The sequence below is a fragment of the Lissotriton vulgaris genome, chromosome 7 (genome assembly GCF_964263255.1).
Source record: "Lissotriton vulgaris chromosome 7, aLisVul1.2, whole genome shotgun sequence".
Taxonomy (NCBI): Eukaryota; Metazoa; Chordata; class Amphibia; order Caudata; family Salamandridae; genus Lissotriton; species Lissotriton vulgaris.
The window spans coordinates 853,888,313-853,909,672 of record NC_141695.1 but is presented as its reverse complement, the minus strand read 5'-3'; the positions used below and the strand labels follow the sequence as shown (position 1 = coordinate 853,909,672).

The window sequence follows — 21,360 nt, the reverse complement described above, 5'->3', positions numbered from 1 at the left end:
GCCATATTTACCAACTGTTAAAATAATGTTATGTTTAGTATCTTTAAAACCAGCTCAATTCTTGATCTATATCAAATGTAGTGATACATTATTTATAGGCGGCCAATATGTAAAAATAATATAAAAGGGCATTTAAATCAAATTTGAAATTATATGTTCATAATGAAACCAAAAGAGTCAGCAAGAAGGATGCAATTTGAGTTTTCCCAAGTAGACAATATACTACTAATTATTGATTGTATTTCCATAAATTATTTTCCAATAGCACCCTTTTTATGAAAGTGTAGTGTACTCTGGAATACATGTAATTGATGTATGAGACTACTGAAAACATTATCTCCATAATCATGTAGTACATTGGAGCCAAATCAAAATAGTTATATTGGAAACCTGTACTTACAGGTACATGCATCAATATTGCTTTTTGCGATTCCTTAATTGCGAAAAATAAGGAATCGCAATTAAGGAATTGCAAAATGCAATGCATCAAGAAATCGCTAAATAAATTGCGATTTCTTAATATTCCTTAATTGCGACTCGCAAATTGCGAGTCACAATTAAGATATACCTCCCCATTCATTCCTATAGGCCTAGAGGCCCATAGGAATGAATGGGAAGACATTCTCAATTTGCGATTTGCAATTAGCGAATCGCAAATTGAGAATGCGATTTCAAGGGTGCAGGGGTGTCCAAAGGACACCCTGTTGCACCCCTGAAATCAATCTGTGCACATATGTTGTGCACACACATGTCCTTAGGGCATGTGTGTGCACTACATGGAACTTTGAAAAATGCACAAAAGTGCATTTTTCAAAGTTTTCGCAAATTACTATGAGGTTCAACCTCATGGTAATTTGCTCCCCCTAATTGCAAAATCGCAATTTATTTAAGTTTCATGCATTGCATTTAAGGAATCGCAAAATGCGATTCCTTAAATGCAATCGCAATTTGAGAATTCGCAGATATTTGCGAATTCTCAAATTGCGAGGGCCTTCACCCTTCATGCATTCCAAAAGCAGATTTTGCGATCGCAAACGGACGATTTTTGCGATTCGCACAGTTTGAGATCGCAAAATCCTTTGATGCATGTACCTGGTAATGTTTAGTTTTGCATTAGTGATATTAGAGGCTTTTCTGAAGATCTATGATACATCCGGGGACCAGCATCACTCTGGTTGCTCTGCGAGAACATGTATCTGAACTTCCAATGATTATTCCTTCACTTAAGGCATATTTGAGTATTCTAAAGTCCAGCAAAAAAAGAAAGCAACTACCTCAAATATGAGCTGTAAAACAGTTCCACAGATAGCATTATGTTTCAATGATGAGTTCCAGCTTTGGAGCCTTCAAAATATTCTTGAACTGCTATTATTCTGGATTTAAGGTCTCCCTCACTCACTTCCTTTGCTCCATTTGCCAACACAGTGATTTTTACAAATCCCATTGGATGCCCTGCCTTCTGTTTAGCTTTCAGAAATGCAAAAGTGGAATCAGGACGAATTTCCAACTCATGCAGCTATTATCTTCCCTTTGTTTGCTGTAGAAGACTTTGGCACTCAGAATTTTAGACACAAAAGTGTCCCATTTACAAGGAATTATGGCAGCGCTGTGCCGCAATCAATTTGGCTGCGCCGCGCTGTGTTAATTCTAAAGCACAGGGCTGCGTCATTTCTACAACAATATGACGGACCCATTTGCTCTTTCGATGCACAATTTGCTGCCATGCGTCCATGCAGGTACCCTTTCACCATAGTGCAAGGCTGCCTGCGTTGAGGGGAATGATTGTTGATGTGCAGGAAGGTGTCCCTTCCTGCACATAAACAATCTGAAATTGTGTTTTATACTTTTATGTGTGCTGCTTAATGTAGCACACACAGAAGTTGCAAAATGTCACTTTTTAAATGATTTCCTAGTTCTATATGTGTTGCAGAATGCAGCACGCCTAGAAAGAGGAAATAAACAGGGATAAATAAAACATTTCTCCTCGTTGCACCTCCCTACACCTCCCCTGGGGAGGCATAGCATTCTGATGCATTTCCAGGTTCACAATTTCTTGTAAATCTGGAAATGTGATAGAAGCCTTTGGTGTTGCGTGGGAACACCCACAGCAACACCCATGGCACGCCCCTTTCAAATTTACAAGGACACTAAAACCCATCACAGCAACACCCATGGCACGCCCCTTTCAAATTTACAAGGACACGAAATCCCATGCAGGGTGGCTTTTAGTGTCCTTGTAAATATAGGGCAGCAGATTGCACCGCCAGTCTGTCACACAAAGTGATGCACAGGCGGCGCAAGGGACTTGTAAATAAGCCCCTTAGACTTTCAGAAAGTGAATCGACTTCCAAAATGTGAAGCATGCTGTTGTACGGCTCTCTCTCCATAACTAAAAGCTCTTGCTCTCACTGTACCTTCTCATACGAATCAGATCAATTATTTGTATGGTGCCCGTATATGTATTATTGATCACATGGTGAATAGTTTACTTTTAATTTGTTTATCTTATGTATGTAATGTAATCAACATTACTGTTGCTCATATTTAACATGTATTTGCTCCAGTAGGGCTTTCAGGTTCTGGTTGCCTTTTGGGTTATTCCTTTAACCGTTTGCAGACTCCACCTGAATATATTCTTCAGCTTGGGTGTCTGTTGTGCTCTTGGCTATCTTAGTGCCATCCTTCCACCCCTATGGTACTGGGGAGGGCCAGAGCTGATTAACCCTAGCACAGCCCAGACCGTGTTGTGTACAGGTGTCTAAAGACCATGGCATCTCCCTGGTAAAATGAACCCACACCGCTTTGGTGGGAGCCACAGCATCCCTAAAGTTAATAGGGGCAGAAGGGACAGGGGGTCATTTAAAAGCAGGTAGATGGTCCATAGAAGACCACTGGGTCGTGAACCAGGGTCAAAACGGACTCGATAATTCTCGCCTCAGTGCCTACTCCAACCAGGGAACACACTCGGCAACTCTGGGCATTAAGCTTGCCTCATCTCTACAACGGCCCCCCACAAACGCCGGGGATGCCTGGTTTCACCTTGGAGATACCCAGAAAGGGACCATCTCACAGGGAAAACCAGGACGGGTTCCCCAGCGGTCTTCAGCGCCAGGATACTCCATGGAGTCGCAGTGCGCTTTACAAGTACACCCACATTTACATTTACATTCACTCATCATAGACCCCTGCCAGGCAGGAAGGGATCTTTCGCAGGGAGTAAATGACGACAGTGAAGCTTTGCGATTAGGCACCATGTTTAATGAGCACGCTCAGCAAAGTTTTTTGTTTTTCTAAAATAAACTACCAAAGCAGGAGTCAAAAGCAAAAAAGTAAATGACCCTACCATGGAGGGAGTTTCTCTCTGCTTGAGGGGGCCATTGAGTGACTTCCCTGCCCGGGGCGCCATGCCTCACAGGGAAATCTTCTGACGGTCACCCAGCCTACGTAAGCTGGGATGACTATAGGAATGAGCTGACAGCTCTCAGGCGGACGGACTGAAGGTGTGGTGTGTCCTACCTGGGAGTAGGAGATGCTCCACCATCATAATCCCAGTGCTAATCCCGGCTCTAAATGGAATTGGGGACCGCAGAGTTCCTTCCACTCTGCCAGATTCTAAATTGAATTCCTTAGTCTTATATCAACAGATGGCTGTCACCTTGGAGAATTACGGATATACGAATGGGGCAGGCTTATGTCTCTGAATCTGTTTTCTGCTTTTAGTTACACTATGCTCAAGTCTGTTTAGTGACTTCACTGTAGTCAGAAGGGCGATACTGAGTGGTTGTGCCTTACCCTGGCATGATTCCATGGCATATACAGACGGGTGCCTGTTCATGACGTACCTTGAAGGCACTGAGTAGCCGTTATCTGGGTTGATGTAAACTGAGATCATTAACAGGCCTGGGTCTGGTTCAGATATGATCTCTGTCCACTAAAGAGTTGGTGCTGATTCTGATACATTCTTATATGTTTTAGGGTAGTAAGGAGTAGGTGTTTGCTTCTCTTCTGATTTGCCTGTGCCAAGGTACTGCCTCGTTCGGGCATGATCTGGGTATGATGCAGAGGAGTTGGTGCCTCTTACTAATATGATCTGGAATGTGTTGAGGGGCGAGAACATGCGTTTAATATGACCTGAGAAGTCTGAGGTACTTGGAGTCCGGTTCAGGCATTGTCTGAGGGGAGTATAGAACTGCTTCGCTGTTTGATATAATCGGTGGGGGCTTCAGAGCTGCTGTCTCAGAGCTGGTTTGATCCGATCTGAGAGTCTGTCCTGGCTGGTGAGTGCCCGGTGCTGGCATTTTATGGGAATGCTAACAGGCTGGCACAACATTCATAAATTGCGCGATGACTGGTTCCTCAATGTTCCACAAACTCTTTCAGTTTGATGCCTTTTTTCCGATTCTGATATGCCCATGCTGGGCTACAAGAAGCAGTGCTTGGGTCTGTCTTGTTTTATTGTGTGTGCTTTATTTACTCATGGTTGATTATTACAGATCAGGCTCTGTGGCCTGCATGAGCTGGCAGCACAAACACGTCATCTAGTGTTTACCTTGGCCTGCTCATGTGACATCTGTGACTGCACCTCATCCTGCCTCTTGAGATGTCAGTGTCCGCTCTCCACCTGTCTCTTGTGATGACAGTCCTCGCTCCATGCCTGTCTCTTGCGATATCAGACTGAGAGCCCCGCCCCAGCTGCCCCATATGCAGTTAGTGCTTAAACTTAATAATAAATACAATATCCATGAATCCAAAATGAAAAAAGTTCATAATGAAGAAAAAATTACCATTGATATAATGTAAAGTTTCAAAATTAAAAAGCAAACAATGCAACAGTTAAAATATGGGCTAAGGAAGAAACTGGAGATGTGTATGCGTTACAAATATGGTTAGGATCAGTGTTTAAAGTGGGTTTGGGATACACAAGGATTAAGGATTAATGTTAGTTAAGGGTTAAATTGGGGTAAGTAAGTATTAAGGTTCGCAAGAAGGTAAATGAAAGGTAGCAATGCACACGGTTAAGATTCACTGTTAGATGTAGAAAGAAGAAGAAAGAATGGCAAGGGATATTGTTGATGCCCTAAATTGGACATTTACCCCCAGATTCATCATTGTCATGTTTTGCGAGTCCTTTATAGCGATTATTAAGGAATCGCTATTAAAGACTCACAAAACGGGATTCATGTAGAAATCGCAATATTTATTGCGATTCCTACAGCTTCCTTATTTGCGATTCGCTAATTGCTAAAGGCCCATAGTCATTCCTTATTTGCGATTAGCAATTTGCTCATTGCAAATAAGGAAGCGATTTCAAGGGTGCCAGGGTGTCCAAAGGACACCCTGTAGCACCCTTGAAATGGTAATGTACACTGGTGTTGCGCACACAAGTTTTCGCTATTTACCACGTAGTTAAATTTCGCGGTAAATAGCGGCCCCAGATTGCGAATTCGCAATTTTTAAATGGTTCATAAATTGCATTTAAGGAATCTCAAATTGAGATTCCTTAAATGCAATTCATCAGAATTTAGCGATTTCTATAATTGCGATTTTTGCATTTGGGATGATGAATCCCAAATGCAAAAATAGCGCTCGCAAAGAATCTGGCCCTTTGCGAGCCGAATTTCCTTTGATTAATCTGGCTGTATGTCTTCCTTGATTCCTCGGTTTCATGAAAGGTGCAAAATAAAAGTTTGTCGCTGTGCTTTCTTTCATAATGAGTTAGTTATTCTGCTGTTCTTTATTGTAGCATTCTTCATTTTCACACAGATCCGTTTCTTGCATAATCACCTCTTGTGGAGGGGGGGAGTTGGTGGGTTTGTGAGTGTGTGCTTGTGTGTGTGCATGCATGTGTATAATTGTGTGTTTGTGTGGGCGTAGGGTGTCGTATGAGGCTGCATACGTTCTTGTCTTTCCTGAGACCATCGCAAGGGCAGAGACAGTCTGGATTTAAAGCTCAGTTTTTCTTTTCCCGCTCACCCCAATTTCAGCAAATCGCCATTGCACGAGAAGGGGACCTGCTGACCAAGGAGCGCCTGTGCTGCGGCCTGTCCATGTTCGAGGTGATCCTGACCCGCATCCGCAGCTACCTGCAGGATGCCATCTGGCGGGGCCCGCCCCCCACCAATGGTGTCATGCACGTGGACGAGTGCGTGGAGTTCCACCGCCTGTGGAGTGCCATGCAGTTTGTCTATTGCATTCCAGTGGGGACCAACGAGTTCACAGCTGAGTAAGTGTGTCAGCCCACAGAATCTGCCCATCTTAATTGCTTTTCCCTCTCTCTGCTCACGCTGCTTCTCTGTGGGCTGCAGTTAGATCACTGCCACGTAAATATGTCTGTCTCCAGTATGTGCAGTGCCACTCAGCATAGCCCAGTGCTGTACACTTACTGCCTTCGGTATTTGTCACGTGCTTTGACACCATAGACAGATTACTGCCGCAATAGTCATCAATTCCTGCTCCTTAGTCCAGTCACGTGGCAAAAGCTGTGGGTTTAAAGGTTGCTATCAGTGAGGTATATCCTTAAAGTATCTTTGGGTAAAGAATGTTGGTTGCCCTAAGTGGCAAACGTCATTTGCCAAGTATTACATATTTTAGCGCACATTCGTCCCTCAGTGCTTTACAGGGCATACATTCTGAGTTAGTGCCACACTGGGCAGGGCACGCGTTCTTCCCCACGCAGGGCACCTGGCCCTGTTACAGAGCCTTCTGTAAGCGGCGTGTGTGGACTGAGCCCATATCCTGCCTCAGTGAGAGGTTTAAATGGAGCTAAATGGACCACTTCCATTTCAGCCCTGCATATCTGTCACCATCCTGGCCTGTCCTTTCTACACTTCTCTCACTCATTATCCCTCTCTCCTGTCCCTGATGTCTTTAAGCCCATATTCTTCCCATCCATGGTAGACAGTTCACCATTGTGTTCCATCTTATTCTCGCAGGCAGTGTTTTGGGGATGGCCTGAACTGGGCCGGCTGCGCCATCATTGTCCTGCTGGGACAGCAGCGCCGCTTTGACCTCTTCGACTTCTGTTATCACCTGCTGAAGGTGCAGCGCCAGGATGGCAAAGACGAGATCATAAAAAATGTGGTAAGTTTGTTACATTGGGTTATTGCTTGTGTATTGAACACAGCTTCTTGCAGTGCTGTTCTTTGTAGCATGCGATTCCAGGGTTTCCATCAGAGGCCAGTCTGGGTCTCCCTGAGATAATATGCTTTGGGTATTGAGTGCTGGCACAACTCTCATTGAATTGCATTGTCCTGTTCATTGAGTTACGAGTGTCTCATTTAGATGTTAGAGAGTTCCTGTGTGCTGTTCATTGAATTATGGGTGTGTGATTTAGATGTTAGAGAGCTCAACTGTCTTGTTCGTTGAGTTATACATGTGTGATTTAGATGAATTTTAGCGAGATCACATGTCTTGTACATTGTTATGTGTGTTCAGCTTAGATGTTATAGGGATCTCATGTCTTGTTCGTTGAGTTATACATGTGTGATTTAGATGTTAGAGAGGTCACATATCTTGTTCATTCAGTTATGCATGCATATGTGATTTATATGTTAGAGGGGTACCATGTCTTGTTCAATGAGTTATGGGTGTGTGATTTAGATGTTAGAGGAGTGACGTGTCTTTTTCATTCAGTTATGTGTGTGTGATTTACAAGTTAGAGGGGTCCTATGTCTTGTTCATTCAGTTATAAGTGTGTGTTTCGATGTTAGAGAGGTCCCATGTCTTGTTCATTCAGTAATGTGTGTGTGTGTGTGTGTGTGTTTCGATGTTCAGTTATGTTAGTGTGATTTAGATGTTTGAGGGTCACATGTCGTGTTCATTAAATTATGCGTGTGTGATTTCAATGTTAGAGGGGTCACATGTCTTGTTCTTTCATTTATGGGTGTGGCATTTAGATGTTAGAGAGGTCATGTCTTGTTCATTCAGTTATGAGTATGTAATTTAGGTGGTAAGAGGCCCCCTGTGTTGTTCATTAAGACATGGGCGCCTGATTTAAACTTTAGAGACATCATATCTTGTTTATTAAGGTATGGGTGTGTAAGTTAGATGTTAGAGAAGTCCATATCTTGTTCATTGAGCTATGGGTGTCTGATGTTGATGTTAGAGAGGTTATGTTTTGTTTATTGAGCTATGGGCGTGTAATTTAGAAGTTAGATAGGTCCCATTTCTTGTTTCGTCAAGTTATGGGTGTGTAATTTAGAAGTTAGATAGGTCCCATTTCTTGTTTCGTCAAGTTATGGGTGTGTAATTTAGAAGTTAGAGAGGTCCAATGTCTTGTCTATTGAGCTATTGGTTTGTGGCTTAGTTGTTAAAGGGATCTCATGTCTTGTTCATAAACGTATGGGTATGTGATTTAGACATGTCTTGTTTATTGACTCAAGGGCAGGGCTTAAAGTGCCATGAAAAACGTGGGTGTCTCTAAAAGGAGCATGTCCTATGTAATTTAGGTAAACTAGAATTCTGTGGTTCCCCTCCTGTGCCATCCGACTGGTACCTTAGTTTCTCGCCGAGATGTTATTGCATCACAATATATATAACACAAGTGGCACATACCTTAAACCTCCAGGACTATTGACTGTGTCAAAGATTGTTAACTTCTTTAGATAAATGAGTAACAAAAATGATCTTCTTGTTAATATTTAATAATCAAAATATTGTAACTATGAAATAGTGAGAGTGTGAATTTAAAATTACTGAGGGGTAGTGGTCTGCAGAGTGTCTCAATCACTCCTGTTATGTTCACTTTGTGTCAGACATGGCAATCTTTTTCTAGACTCATCTCGTCCATCTTATTTCGGGCCAGATGCACAAAGCTTTTTTCTGCTTGCAAACAGCCCAATTAGCAAAATTGTGTCGTTTGCGACCAGAATAAAGCATTTTTAATTGTACAAAGTCCAATTTGCTATTCAGTAAGCTATTACTGAATCGCAGATTGGGTTTGCGAGTTGCTATTAGAAAGGGGGCGTGATAAGGGCGTCCCTTCCTAATATGGAGTCGTAGGGGCATGCATGACTGTTTTGCGACTAGAATGCAGCTATCAAAACTTTCATACTTTACCAACTCCGTGAAGGAGGTGGTAATCCATTCGCAAACGGGAATGGGTCCCCTTTGTGAATGTGGGTGCCAGCATTTTTTAAGAGCAGGTAGTGGTCCCACGGACCACTTCCTACTCTTAAAAAAATGAAAAAGACATTTTTAATTTTTCCTTTTGTAAACGCATCCCACTTTCCTCAAATGGAAATGGTCTGGATTTCAAAATAAACGAGCATTTATAATGCAATCGGTCTCACAATTGCGAAATTTTGAGCTATTTGCATTGTAAATGGCAATTCTTTTTATAATAATAAAAGGCATTGTCATTTACAATACCAATAGTTTTGCAAAAAGCGATACCTATTCTATTGCAGAGCACGGTGTCCGTGAAGCGGTCGCTGCGCTCACTATTAAAGAAAGAGAACAGAACGCAGGCACAGCGCTCAGACTGCAAGTAAAAAAAAAAATCAAAACTGAGCGCGGTGTCCTGGAAGCAGGCGCCGCACTTAGCACGCTTTTCTTGTGGAGCGACATAGCGCTCCACAAGAAAAGCGGCCACCATTGTCCTATGTGGACGCACTGCAAATACAAAAAGAAGCTGCCATTGTCCCCATCAGTGTCAATAAACAAAATATTGCTCACTGACTTATAATGCATAATGTGTAACAAGCCAAGTAAAAGGTCCAGTCATTATGGGAGGTAACAAATACATACAAGGCAGTACCAAGGAGGGACTAACAAACCTATTTACGAATCATAAGCCAGCATTTACGAAGGGCAATGACACAAGCCAATGACAAATATGGGCGGAGAGTGGGCGGGGCATCCAGTGCATACTCCAATACAGTATGCCTCGCAGAGCGCGCTGCCGCTAGACTTGACTTAAAAAACTGCTTTATTTAAAAAAAAGCCATCACAGACATGGTAGCCTGCTGACCCCTGCAGGCCACCATCCCTGTTATGTTATACATAGCTGTATGTGATTTCCTAATAGCGAATCACAAAGATTTGCTATTAGGCACTCGAAAACGGATGTCTATGTACATCTGGACCTTCTTTCCTCCACAGAGCCCCCTTTCCACTATTCTGGGTGCACCTATTCGCTCTCTTTCACATTCACAGTTAGGGACATGCCAGAACCTATACAATCAAATGCATAAGCCCCCGCCCCTCTCCAGTCTGATAGAGGTCAATTTTGCACAGGGGTTTGCACCAAACAGCCTCGTTTGTGCTCTCAAAGTAAGACCATCTCCAATCGGGGGCTCTAGATGAGACTTGGCTAAAGCACTAAGGAAGGGTGAGTCACAAAACGGTTGAAACCAGCTGCTTGCCCCAACAAGATTGATCATGCCATCCCCTCGTACTGCCATTCCTCCTCCCCACATTTTCAAACATTTATTCTAGATCCAAGGGACCCTTACTGTGTATCAGAGTCTTTTCAAAATATTTTGGCAGCCTGGGATTTAAGCAATACAGGGCCCTTTGGCAGAACTTTCTGTAACGTTATTTATTAAAGACTCGTAGGCAGTGGTTGATGCGCTATACTTATTTATTCGATGTTTATTTAGGTTTGTCCGAGGAGCGCCGGCCGGCGCTCTGCTCTGTTGATTGCTCGGCGCGCTCATGATGCGCGCGCACCCCGGCGCCAACATGGTCGCCCTACGTTACGTCAACGTGACGTAAAACAACTAGAACGCTACATATCTCCCCCTTTTTATCAAACCCAAGGTCAGTCACTTACAGTTCGCCGTCTAGTTCAAAGTCTTGAAATCGGGCAGGCCTTACAATTTGTCTTCCACTCCTGGTCACCTTATCAATGTTCTCTCGAGCCCCTTGACCCTGCGTTTCCGTATCTTCTGCTCCTCCGCTCATCGCTCCCTCATCGTTCATATTTCCTCCCGGCACGTCCATCTCCGCTCTCGGAGTCTCGCTCCCTTCTTCACCTTCTTGCACTTCCCCTGCACTTGCTCCATCCCCTTGCTCACTTCCGCTGAACCTATCTTCCAAATTCACGTCATCCATGTCTTCACCCTCCGAGGATCGCCGTCCCCATCTCAATATCTTGTTGCACCTGGCCATGAGGTCCTGCGACCACACGTTTCCATCGCTGAGCAGAGCCGCTCGATCGTATACTTCCTTGACTTGCATAGGCTTGCTATACTTGCTGTCTCCTTTCCTTTGTAAGGTGGCTAGCCTTACTCTTACCCACTCTCCTCTTTCTAAGTGAGTGTCCTTCACATTCCTTCGTTTGTTGTAGTTATTGGTGTAGATGGCTTGTGCTCTTTCCAGATTGGCCCTTACTACGGCAGGAGACCACTCACTAGTTACCACCTTCTCCTTCCAGATCCTGTTGTCATGCGTGAAGGGCTCACGTCCTCTCAATATTTGAAACGGGCTGTACCCCGTGCCTGTGGGGGTTATTCTGTAGGCCCACACCATGTTCTCCAGCGCTCTCTTCCAGTCTTTATTGTTAGAGATGGCCGCTTGTATGGCTCCCATCACTACTCTGTTAAATCGTTCAACTAGGCCATTTCCCGCTGGATGGTAAATGGCCGTGTGCTTTATGGAGATGCCATTTCTCTCCATGAATTGTTTCCATCTTTCCGACGTGAACTGTGGTCCATTGTCACTTAAGATGGACTTGGGAATTCCTTCTCTGGTGAACGTTTCGGAAAGAAACTCTAGAATGTTCTCAGTGTCCATAGATTCACTCACTTTTATCTCTGGCCATTTGGAGTAACGATCTATGAGGACACACACATATTTCTGTGTGCTCTGGTCATCAAGCACCGGTCCTAAAATGTCTATAGATAACTCTTCCCATGGGTTTGAGGGATTGTCGAACTTTCCAAGAGCTGGACGTAGTGGCCTCAATGTTTTGTCGGCCCCTTGGCATTGGGGACACTCTCTGACATGCCTCTCTGCTCTTACGTCCATACCTGGCCACCAGTAATTTTGTTTCGCTCTGGCCTTGAGCTTCCCTATGCCAAGATGGCCTTCATGTAATAAGTCCAACAACTTGTTGATGAGATTCCTTGGGGGAATTACCTTGTCTCCCCGGTAGATGAATATACCCTTGTCTCCTACTGACAGTTCCTCTTTCACCTCGTAAAATGGTTTAAGGTTTGTCTTCACCTTTCTCTTCTCTGGCCAACCTTGTATGATGTGCGCCCTTACATCCTTAATGTCGGTATCTTCTTCATACGCTTCAGTCCATTCTTGTATGCTAATTATCTTCTCTTGGTCTTCTATGAGAGCCACCATCTCCCCTCTGTCTGCTGGATCTTCTTCTCCAGGCTCCATGGCCGCTGCTCGACTCAAGTAGTCCGCCACTCGATTCTTGTTTCCAGGGATGTACTCTACATCATATCTGAATTCCAGTAATTTTAAGGACATTTTCGATATCCTGGGTGTGGCGCTGGCATGTCCGCACGATGTTAGTACCTTCACTAACGGCTTGTGGTCCGTCTTGAGCAGGAATCGGGTGCCCCATAAGAATTGCCGGAACCTCGTCGTGGCCCACACTACCGCTAGCATCTCCTTTTCGATGACGCTGTACTTGCCTTCGGTCTCCGTCAATGCTCTGGAGGCGAAGCTGATTGTCTCCATGTCCCCTCTTCCTCGGTCTTGCATAAGTACCGCGCCTAGCCCTTTGTCGCTGGCGTCGGTGATGAGCACGGTGGTGCCTTGTGGGTCGTACCCCTTGAGCGGTATGGCTCCCGAGATCTCCTTTTTGATGACTTCAAATTCTGCTTGGGCTTCCGGTGTCCACTGAAACGCCGTGCTCTCTCTGGTCAGCAACCTCATGTTGTAGGTCTTGGAAGCGAAATGTACCACAAACTTGCTATAGTACTCCGCCATTCCCAGGAACGACCTGACTTCCTCCTTGTTCTTGGGGGGCGGTGCTTCAGCGATGGCCTTCACGCTCTCCGCCTTTGGCGTGATCCCCTGTTGTCCAATTTCATGGCCTAAGTATGTCACTGATTGCAGTCCCAACCGACATTTCGACCATTCTGCCGTGAGACCTTTGGCTTCCAGTGTTTGTAGTACTTTCTCTAGTTTCCGGTCATGATCTCTCCTGTCTCTCCCCATCACCAGAATATCATCCTGGAAATACTGGACGTCTTCGCAGTCTCTGAATAGTTGGTGCATCATTTTTTGAAAGACGGCTGCCGCCGAGGCCAGCCCGAACGGCATGCGACAGAATCTGTAGCACCCAAACGGGGTAATGAACGACGTTAGGCTTTTGCTGTCCGGGTGCAGTGCTACCTGGTGGTAGGCCGATGTAAGGTCAATGGTGGAGTACCACTTGACCCCTCTGGTTTTGGCCAACATCTCCTCTATCCTGGGAAGGGGAAATTTCTCCACCACTATGTTTTTATTAAGTTCTCTCAGGTCCACACAGAGCCTGACCTTTCCGTTGGGTTTCATTACAACCACCAAGGGCGCCAGCCATTCGGCGCATGTGATTGGCTCTATGATGCCCTTCCTTTCCAGGTCTTGGAGTTCCGTCTGGACCGCTTCCCTCACTGCGATGGGCACGTTTCTCACCTTGTGTGCCACTGGAATGGCTCCTTCCTTAAGCACTATCTTATGTTGAAATTTCTCCATTTTTCCTACAGTACCCCCGAACACCTTCGGGTAGTTCTTCTTCCATCTGTTCATGTCCGGCCATTCCTCCTGTTCTGTGAGGAGAATTTGTTCCTTCCCTCCAGGGTCGAGTTTTATACCAAGATCACCCTGGTCTAGCCATCCTAGAACGGAGGGTCCTTTCTCTGCGACATATAGTTTGCACCACGCTGATCGGCCTCTGAACTCAAACAATAGGTGTCGGAAGCCTAACATGGGAATGCGATCCCCGTTGTAGGTGACTGGCCGTATGTCTAGTTTCTCCAGTTCTGGGCCCAACTTGGGTTGGAACTCTTCTTCCCACACTGCTCTCTGCACGATGGTAAAAGGAGATCCAGTGTCTGCCACTACCGTGATGGTGATGCCGCCCATGGACATGTCTAGGACTGGTTTGGTTGATCTCTTGCCGTCCACGCTCATCACTTGGTCGTATATGCATAAGACGGGGACCACTTCTTCCTCCGTGACTTCCTCAAGGTCTTCTTCGCTTTGGTCAACGTATTTCACCATTCCCTTCTGCTGTTTCTTTCGACATACCTTCTCGTAGTGACCTACGATGCCGCAGTGTAGGCATTTGGCCCGGAATGCCGGACATCTTCTGTCGTGGGCTTCATGGGACCAGCTTCCGCACCTGTAGCACGTTTTCTTGTTCTCACTGCTCGCCTGTTTCCCTTGCCATCTGCTGGTTCCTTTGGTTACTGGTTGCTTGTTTCTTTGGTCTTTGCGGTGATCTTCTTCCTGTATCCTGTTCACCATGGTTGGGGTGGCCACCTCTTTCTTGGTTGCATTTGCGCACCTCTTTGCGAGTTCTGCCCTCTTCACTATGACCAACACTTCTTTGAGCGTGGTGTCACCGCTCGCCCACAGTTTGTCTTGTACATTTGCGCTCGTGGTGTGCATGACCACCTGGTCTTTTATGAATTCATCTTCCCACAGCGCGTACTTACACGTGGCTGCCAGTTTTCTCAATGCTGCTACGTACTCTTCGATGGTTTCTCCCACCTTTTGTTTCCTTTGCTGGAAGTTATATCTATCCACTGACACGCAGATGGTGGGGCGATACCGTTCATCTAGGTCCTCCACTGCATGTGCATACACATCGTCGTCTGTGTCTTCTCTCTTCTTCGGTACTAGACTCTTGTATATTCTTAGTCCTTCTGGTCCTAGATTTAGTAGCAGGATGCGTTTCTTCCTCTGAGGAGTGAATTTGTCTTCATTTTCATCTTCTAGAACCCCTATGAAATTGTCTATATACTCCTTCCAGTCCTCCCACTTCATCAGAGGCTCTCCGGGCTTCGGTAGGAATTGTACAGGTGCAATTGCATACCCCGCCGGGGTACTCATCTTCACTTCCTTGGCGCCTGTCCCGTCGGTGTTTTTTTCTGGGGGGCTGCCTGGGGTACTGTTTTTGTTCCCTGTGTGCTTGTTCCTCTGGGGGCTCTTGTTGCTAGACCCCACTTCCTCCTCTTTGGTAGCCAGCGCAGCGCTCCCTGTGCGTGGGTGTGCAGGAAGGTGGCACGTGTGCTCTTGGCTACACTGTGGTCGTGCTGCCTCTCTGGCCTATTTGCCGCTTCTATGCTGTGCTGTGGCACTGCCACACTCCTCGGGTTCCACAATACCTCGGTTCGTTCAATTATGGCTGTCTGTGACGTTTCCCCGACCGTGCTGATCCAGGTAGACCTTCCTGGTGTCTGGATGGGCCAGGTGACCTTGTGCCTGAGTCTTCCTGTGCCTCGTGGGAGCCACGTGGAGTGCTACTCCCTTCTGTGCTCCTAGCGTCGGTCTGGTCGTCTCTCCCGACCTCGTCGCCACTGTAACGTTATTTATTAAAGACTCGTAGGCAGTGGTTGATGCGCTATACTTATTTATTCGATGTTTATTTAGGTTTGTCCGAGGAGCGCCGGCCGGCGCTCTGCTCTGTTGATTGCTCGGCGCGCTCATGATGCGCGCGCACCCCGGCGCCAACATGGTCGCCCTACGTTACGTCAACGTGACGTAAAACAACTAGAACGCTACACTTTCCAATTTTATAAAGTGGCATAAGTACTGTTTTCTAAGCGTCAAAATACACAAAAATGGCGTTTGTCGCCCTCTAGTGGCACTGCTACGTAATATGACTCTCTAGTAATGAAGGCAGTAGGATTGCTTGCAGTTAAAAAACAATAATATAAATACATTTTACTGAAGGATCACGGAGGTCTCAAAGGAGCAAGGTTGGGGGCATATTTTTGACAGCCCAGTAAAGGGAATGAGAGCTATTGTTAGGGAGTAAGCGGGATTGTGGTTCGTTAGGTACCATCAGAGTGGGTTGTAAGTAGTAGGATGTGTAAGCTACAGTGGAGACCACCAAAGAGCCTCTTGACGCAGTAGGAGCACTAGGAGTTAGCTGGATGCTGGAAGGGTGGCAGAAGAAAGCAATAGAGGGGCACTAAGGGTGGCAAAGGACAGAAGACAGCAGACAAGGGTGAACAGAGCTTTGAGGTCCAGACGATGAAGCAGCGCGGGCAATGTGAAGTAAATAACTAAACAAGAGTTGCCTCAGGCACCTGGGAGCAGGAGTGGGGGCAACAGCTGGTGCTGTGGCAAGAATCAGTACAGGACCGAAGAGAAGAAGAACGCAGTCGAGGCAAACCTGTGGAGGCAGAGGTCAGTTAAAAGCAGTATGGGCCAGCAGGCACCATAAAAAGCAATGGGCAGTGAAAAACAGCCAAACCACCAGAGTAGCTCCAGGGGGATGCACTGAAGCAGAAGATTGCAGAAGATAGTAGTGAGTGGCACCAGGCAGAAGACAGATACATACACCACTGCCCCCTCCCTACACACACACGCAACTTGAATTTCACAGGTCTCAGTGAAATTGAGGTTGAAGCTTTATGTGTTGATAATGGTTTCATTGTTTTCAAAATGTTGTTGTGTATCACGCAGCAACTTCCGTGGTGTGGTGGGATTCGCACACTTAAGGTCATCCTGGAGGGTAAAGCAGAGGAGTGTTTTGTGCACTTAAGGGGCACATGTAAGCAGAACAATCAGTTATAAAATAGCAACAAAAGTGAGACTGCAATAACCCACTGATGTCGATGGCCAACTACTGTTGCTTTTATGTAGTTAACTCAATCCGGTCTTACTGTGGATCACCTGTTTAAGTCAAGCTGCACAGGTGTTTTTTAGAATGATGGACTTAAACTCTGGACTATAGGCTCTGCCAAAGCGTGGATCGAACCACCTGCAGTTCATGAAATATCTAAAAACAGAATGATTCAGACTGACCTTTGACTTGGGATGTCCAACCTATGTGTTGATACTGAAATATACTTCCATTACACTCCAGTGAATTCACACTTTCCAAAATATTTTGCTAATAAAATCTTTTTTAAAAAAACAATCTCTCTGATGTTCGCTGCAACACTTTTTATAACTGCTAAATAGATAAATAAACCCACCAAACCCATTCCACCTACCACCAGGAAGCAACATCCTATATCCAGTGTTAAAGCTCCATTAGGGAAAATGAATGTAGTCACTGTATTTTCTGACACCTAAAGAGCCCATCAAAATGAAACAGGTAAGAGATATCCAACTGATGAACAATAGATACAAATAGACAATTTCATATTATTGATAGTGCAGTGCGTAATTCCCACCATTTAAGCAAGGCAATTATATGACAAACATAGACCCTCATTCCAGTGCAACCAGAACACTAGCGACTCTTGTTTAACCACTGGCTGAACACATTCAGGGTTCGTGTTCCTGCCATTCACGATAGCGCCAGTGCCTGGAAGTGTAACAACGTGCCTCTCCCTGGTGGGGGTCCAAAGGAGAAATGACGTCTGTCCGTACCTAAGGAAAGGCTGGTTAGAAAGTGCACCTGAGCAGCTTGGAATCAGGCAAACTAGGCATAATGCATCTGCTGAACCAGTGGGTTTCAAAATTATCATAGGAAAGCCTCAGCTAGTACTAGCGGGAAGATTGCGATTTTGTGACATCACAGATTTCAGACATTTAAGTGCACTAGTATACCAATCGGAGGAAAGTGTATGGTCTTTCAGTGAGGTCTGACAGTTGCATCTGGCAGAAATGAGCTGAAACCAGCTCCTGGGACTTATGGTATCCTGGGCACCTCTGATCCTACGGGCAAGCAGAAATATATGTCGACCAGAAAAATGTCTTATGTCTGAAAAACGAAGATACACAGTCTTGGTGTGGTGACTGAAGTGAAGACAAACAGAGATCCAGTGTCACAAGGAAGCCTCCTTCAAGGAATGAAAACACGAGGGTAATGGAAATTAACAGAAAACATGCATCAAGCACAACACCCGAATCTGAGGACATTTATCCTTGCATTCCCTGACTTCGTAGTGTTAATCTGGATAAGCAATACAACTGCAATCGAAATAACTATATAAAAAGATGCCTTTAAGCTGACTAGTGCAATGAGCAACAAACTTATGAAAGGTATGCTTCAATTGATCTCAGCCCACGGCAACAGGTTGATGTCACATTCCAGTCCATTGTTTTTCACCCACTGTACTGCTCTAGAGAAAGACCAGCCATATACAAAACACCCTTAGTCCTGCTCCAATACAAACAGTCTTGCACGAATTGCTAGATCAGGTCCTCTCCAGTTAGAAATACAAGCAACCACAGACTGGGTTTGGAATTTTCGGCCTTGTCAGTGAGCTGTAGGTTCAGCCCTATGCCACACTGCAACTGGTACGCCCAGACGTGGGTCCGATGCTCGCTGTGCCAGTGGAATCATGCTACACATCAATAACAAGGTGCAATAGGCTAACACCAGCCCGGGGTTCCTTGTTCTCGTTCATAGGTAACCTGGCCTGGTAGTCGTGTTGCGTTGTTGCTGCTGGAGCAGGGCGAAGCTTGATTTGCATGAGAGTGGTTGTTAACTGGAGAGCAGAGTGGGCAAGAAAATGATGAACTAGAATGCAGCCGAGAGTAATTACCGGAGGCAGAGGTTAATTCAGACATTTCACTCATCACCTTTTGTTTTCCTGAGATGGCCATCCTAAGTGAGAATGATATATCCAGACTTGCGCTCCATGCTCACTGTGCCACAGGAATCAAGCTGCAGCTCACTGACAAAACCGGTCTTAAATTATTTGTTTCTGATCAAAGGGTACCTGGCATGGTAGTTCAACTGGGCTGTTCCTATTGGTGCAGCACTATGCCTGATTTTCTTGGGGGTGGTTCGTGTTTGGCATGGTGCAGTGGGCAAAATAATCACATTTTGTTTTCCTCAGTTTGAGCTGTGTAGGACCCTTTGGGTGTGACCCAAGGTAGATTGTGTTATATCTGTATCAGATTCCCAGCAGCTCTGAGTTTTTCACCCCACAACAGCTGACATTGGTGGCACCAAAAAAGAGTCATGTGGTGCCGAACTCAAACGTCAACATGAGGGTTTGGTTACAGATAAATCCTCAGGGAGATGCACACTGCATTAAAAAAAAAATACGCACAACTAGCCAGATCAACAACTAGCCGTGAACACAATGTACAATGCACATAAACATATTGGTTTAGTTCAATTAGCAGTGTACCAAACTAAAGTTACAGCGAGTAAGATATTTCTGCACCAATAACCCTCGGTTTATGGTGTTTTGATTCTCCATAAATGGGAGCATGAGTCGACACTACACACCCCACTGTTCTCACCATTCGCACCCTGGATGTGCATTTTATTTTTAAAGCAATGAGTTCTCTCTTGGTGAGTTTTCAATGCATTGTGTCCGTCTGCACACTGAATTCATGATACTTGAGTTTATGATGCGAAGCATGGATCTAGAGCTGCAGCTATAACAGATCAATAAGTAATGTTTTTGTTCCCAGCCGTCTTATTATATGATTAGTATATGATTTAGGGGAACCGACGACTGTGAACTTAAGGCGTCATTCATGCTCTTCGAGGTGGGAGCCACAGTTCCTCAGGAGCTTTGTGAGTCAGAAACCATACATATGAATGATGTTGTAGTTGTGTAGAGCACTTCAAGGGGATAGTCCTTTTTTCATGGTAAGCTGTAAGGGGCGCACCAATAGGGCATCTAGGTCTTTTTTCGCTACCAGCAAAATATATAGATGTTGAGTTGCGAGGATGATTTTTATCGATAGGTCTCCAACTGCACTGAGAACTGTGGCCATAGAGTTTGGTTCGCTACAGCTCACTGAATGAGCAGCATGAAGGTCTGTTTTTCTATCAATGATCAGGCAAAAATTCTCACAAGACAACATAATAGTACCAAATGCACAGAACTTATTCCAAAAGTTCACCTGCCCCACTTTAGAAACACATCTAAATCAGTGACATCAGTAGTTGTGTACAAACGATAAAGCATATGTTACATAAAATAAATATAGATGTATTTTCTATTACTCCCAGCTTAACAATACGCCATTTGTTGCCTTATTATTTACAATCACTGCGTAAACACCTTTCAGAATTAAGGGTACAATTTATGTAGTTTCTTTGATGTCGTAAACAGCCCTATTTGCAGAATCGGGACATTTGCGACAGCAAATATGCCTTTTTACATGTGCCAGCCCTATTTTGCAATTCATTAACCTATTACTGAATTGCATAATGGGTTAACGATTCGGTACTAGGAATGGGCGTTCTAAGGGCATCCCTTCCTATTAGCGAATTGCAGTGGTATGTGTGAATGTTTTGCGGCCAATATGCGATTGTAAAACATTTGGATTTAGCACCTACTACAAGTAAGTGGTAACCCATTTGCAAATGGTAAGAGGACCCCTTCCCCTTTGTTAGTGTATGCAAAAACGTTTTTTAAGAGCAGCCAGCTGTCCCATGGACCAAGGCCTACTCTTAAAAAATGAAAAGCAAACTTTAAATATTTGTTTTTAAACGCAACCCATTTTTCTTTAAGGAAAACGGTCTGCATTTAAAAAAAAGTTGCTTTATTTGAAAGCACACACAGACATGTTGGACTGCTGGGAACAGCAGGCCACCATCCCTGTGTTTCTAGCGATTCCCAATGGGTTGAAAATGACGACCTACATACAAATATTAATAAGGTATCTCAATTGCGACCCACTGGGAATCGCTAACAGTGTTAAACACACTGCAGTACATTGCTGTTTGTGATTTCATAATAGTGAATCACTAAAATTCGCTATTAAGGAATCGCAAACTCCCAATTTTGTACATCTGCCCCTTAAAGAGGAAAAAACCCAGAAAATAATGAGACATGCAGGTTATGCAGCAGTAAGCATGACCATCTGTATGTTGTGCCCCATTTTATGGACAAAACTTGTAATAGGTGCCAATAAATTCACCTGATAAATTCTGAATAACTCTCTTCAGCACATTCGTGGAATGGGCAGTATACAAGTGCCACCCCAGATTTTAAAGGATAATAACTGTATGCAAGACCGGAACAGTAGTAATTCCCTGATTGGTTGGTGCTCTTTGTTTCCAATTGTTGTTGCCCCATGCACCACCAAAAGCTGCAACCAGAGAATTTGGCTCTCCTGTTACCCTTGAGCGATTGGTGCCACAGTGCCCTTTTTATCACTGTGCCTTAGGCGACTTGTACACCTGAGCTCACTGCAACTTGTTCCCTGTTCATCTGATACCTCTGTGCTCTTCATCTGCAAGTCTGGTGGATGTGAGCACCTTCAGTAGCGTGCCCTGATAAAAAGGTGGCCCTGGGCACACTGATAACTGTG

At 44.9% G+C, this 21,360-nt stretch overlaps 1 protein-coding gene across 2 annotated transcripts in view; it reads left to right on the top strand.

Annotated features, from left to right (window-relative positions):
- Window positions 1–21,360, top strand: part of CYFIP2 (cytoplasmic FMR1 interacting protein 2) — a 158,342-nt gene that overhangs the window by 118,517 nt on the left and 18,465 nt on the right. Inside the window, exons 29-30 of one of the 2 annotated variants that reach the window (XM_086931227.1) lie at window positions 5,985–6,223; window positions 6,933–7,080. In XM_086931227.1, the coding sequence (XP_086787353.1) occupies window positions 5,985–6,223; window positions 6,933–7,080 (387 nt within the window). Of the gene's footprint in view, window positions 1–5,954; window positions 6,224–6,932; window positions 7,081–21,360 lie in introns of both variants that reach the window. The other variant, XM_086931226.1, reaches the window with a different exon arrangement.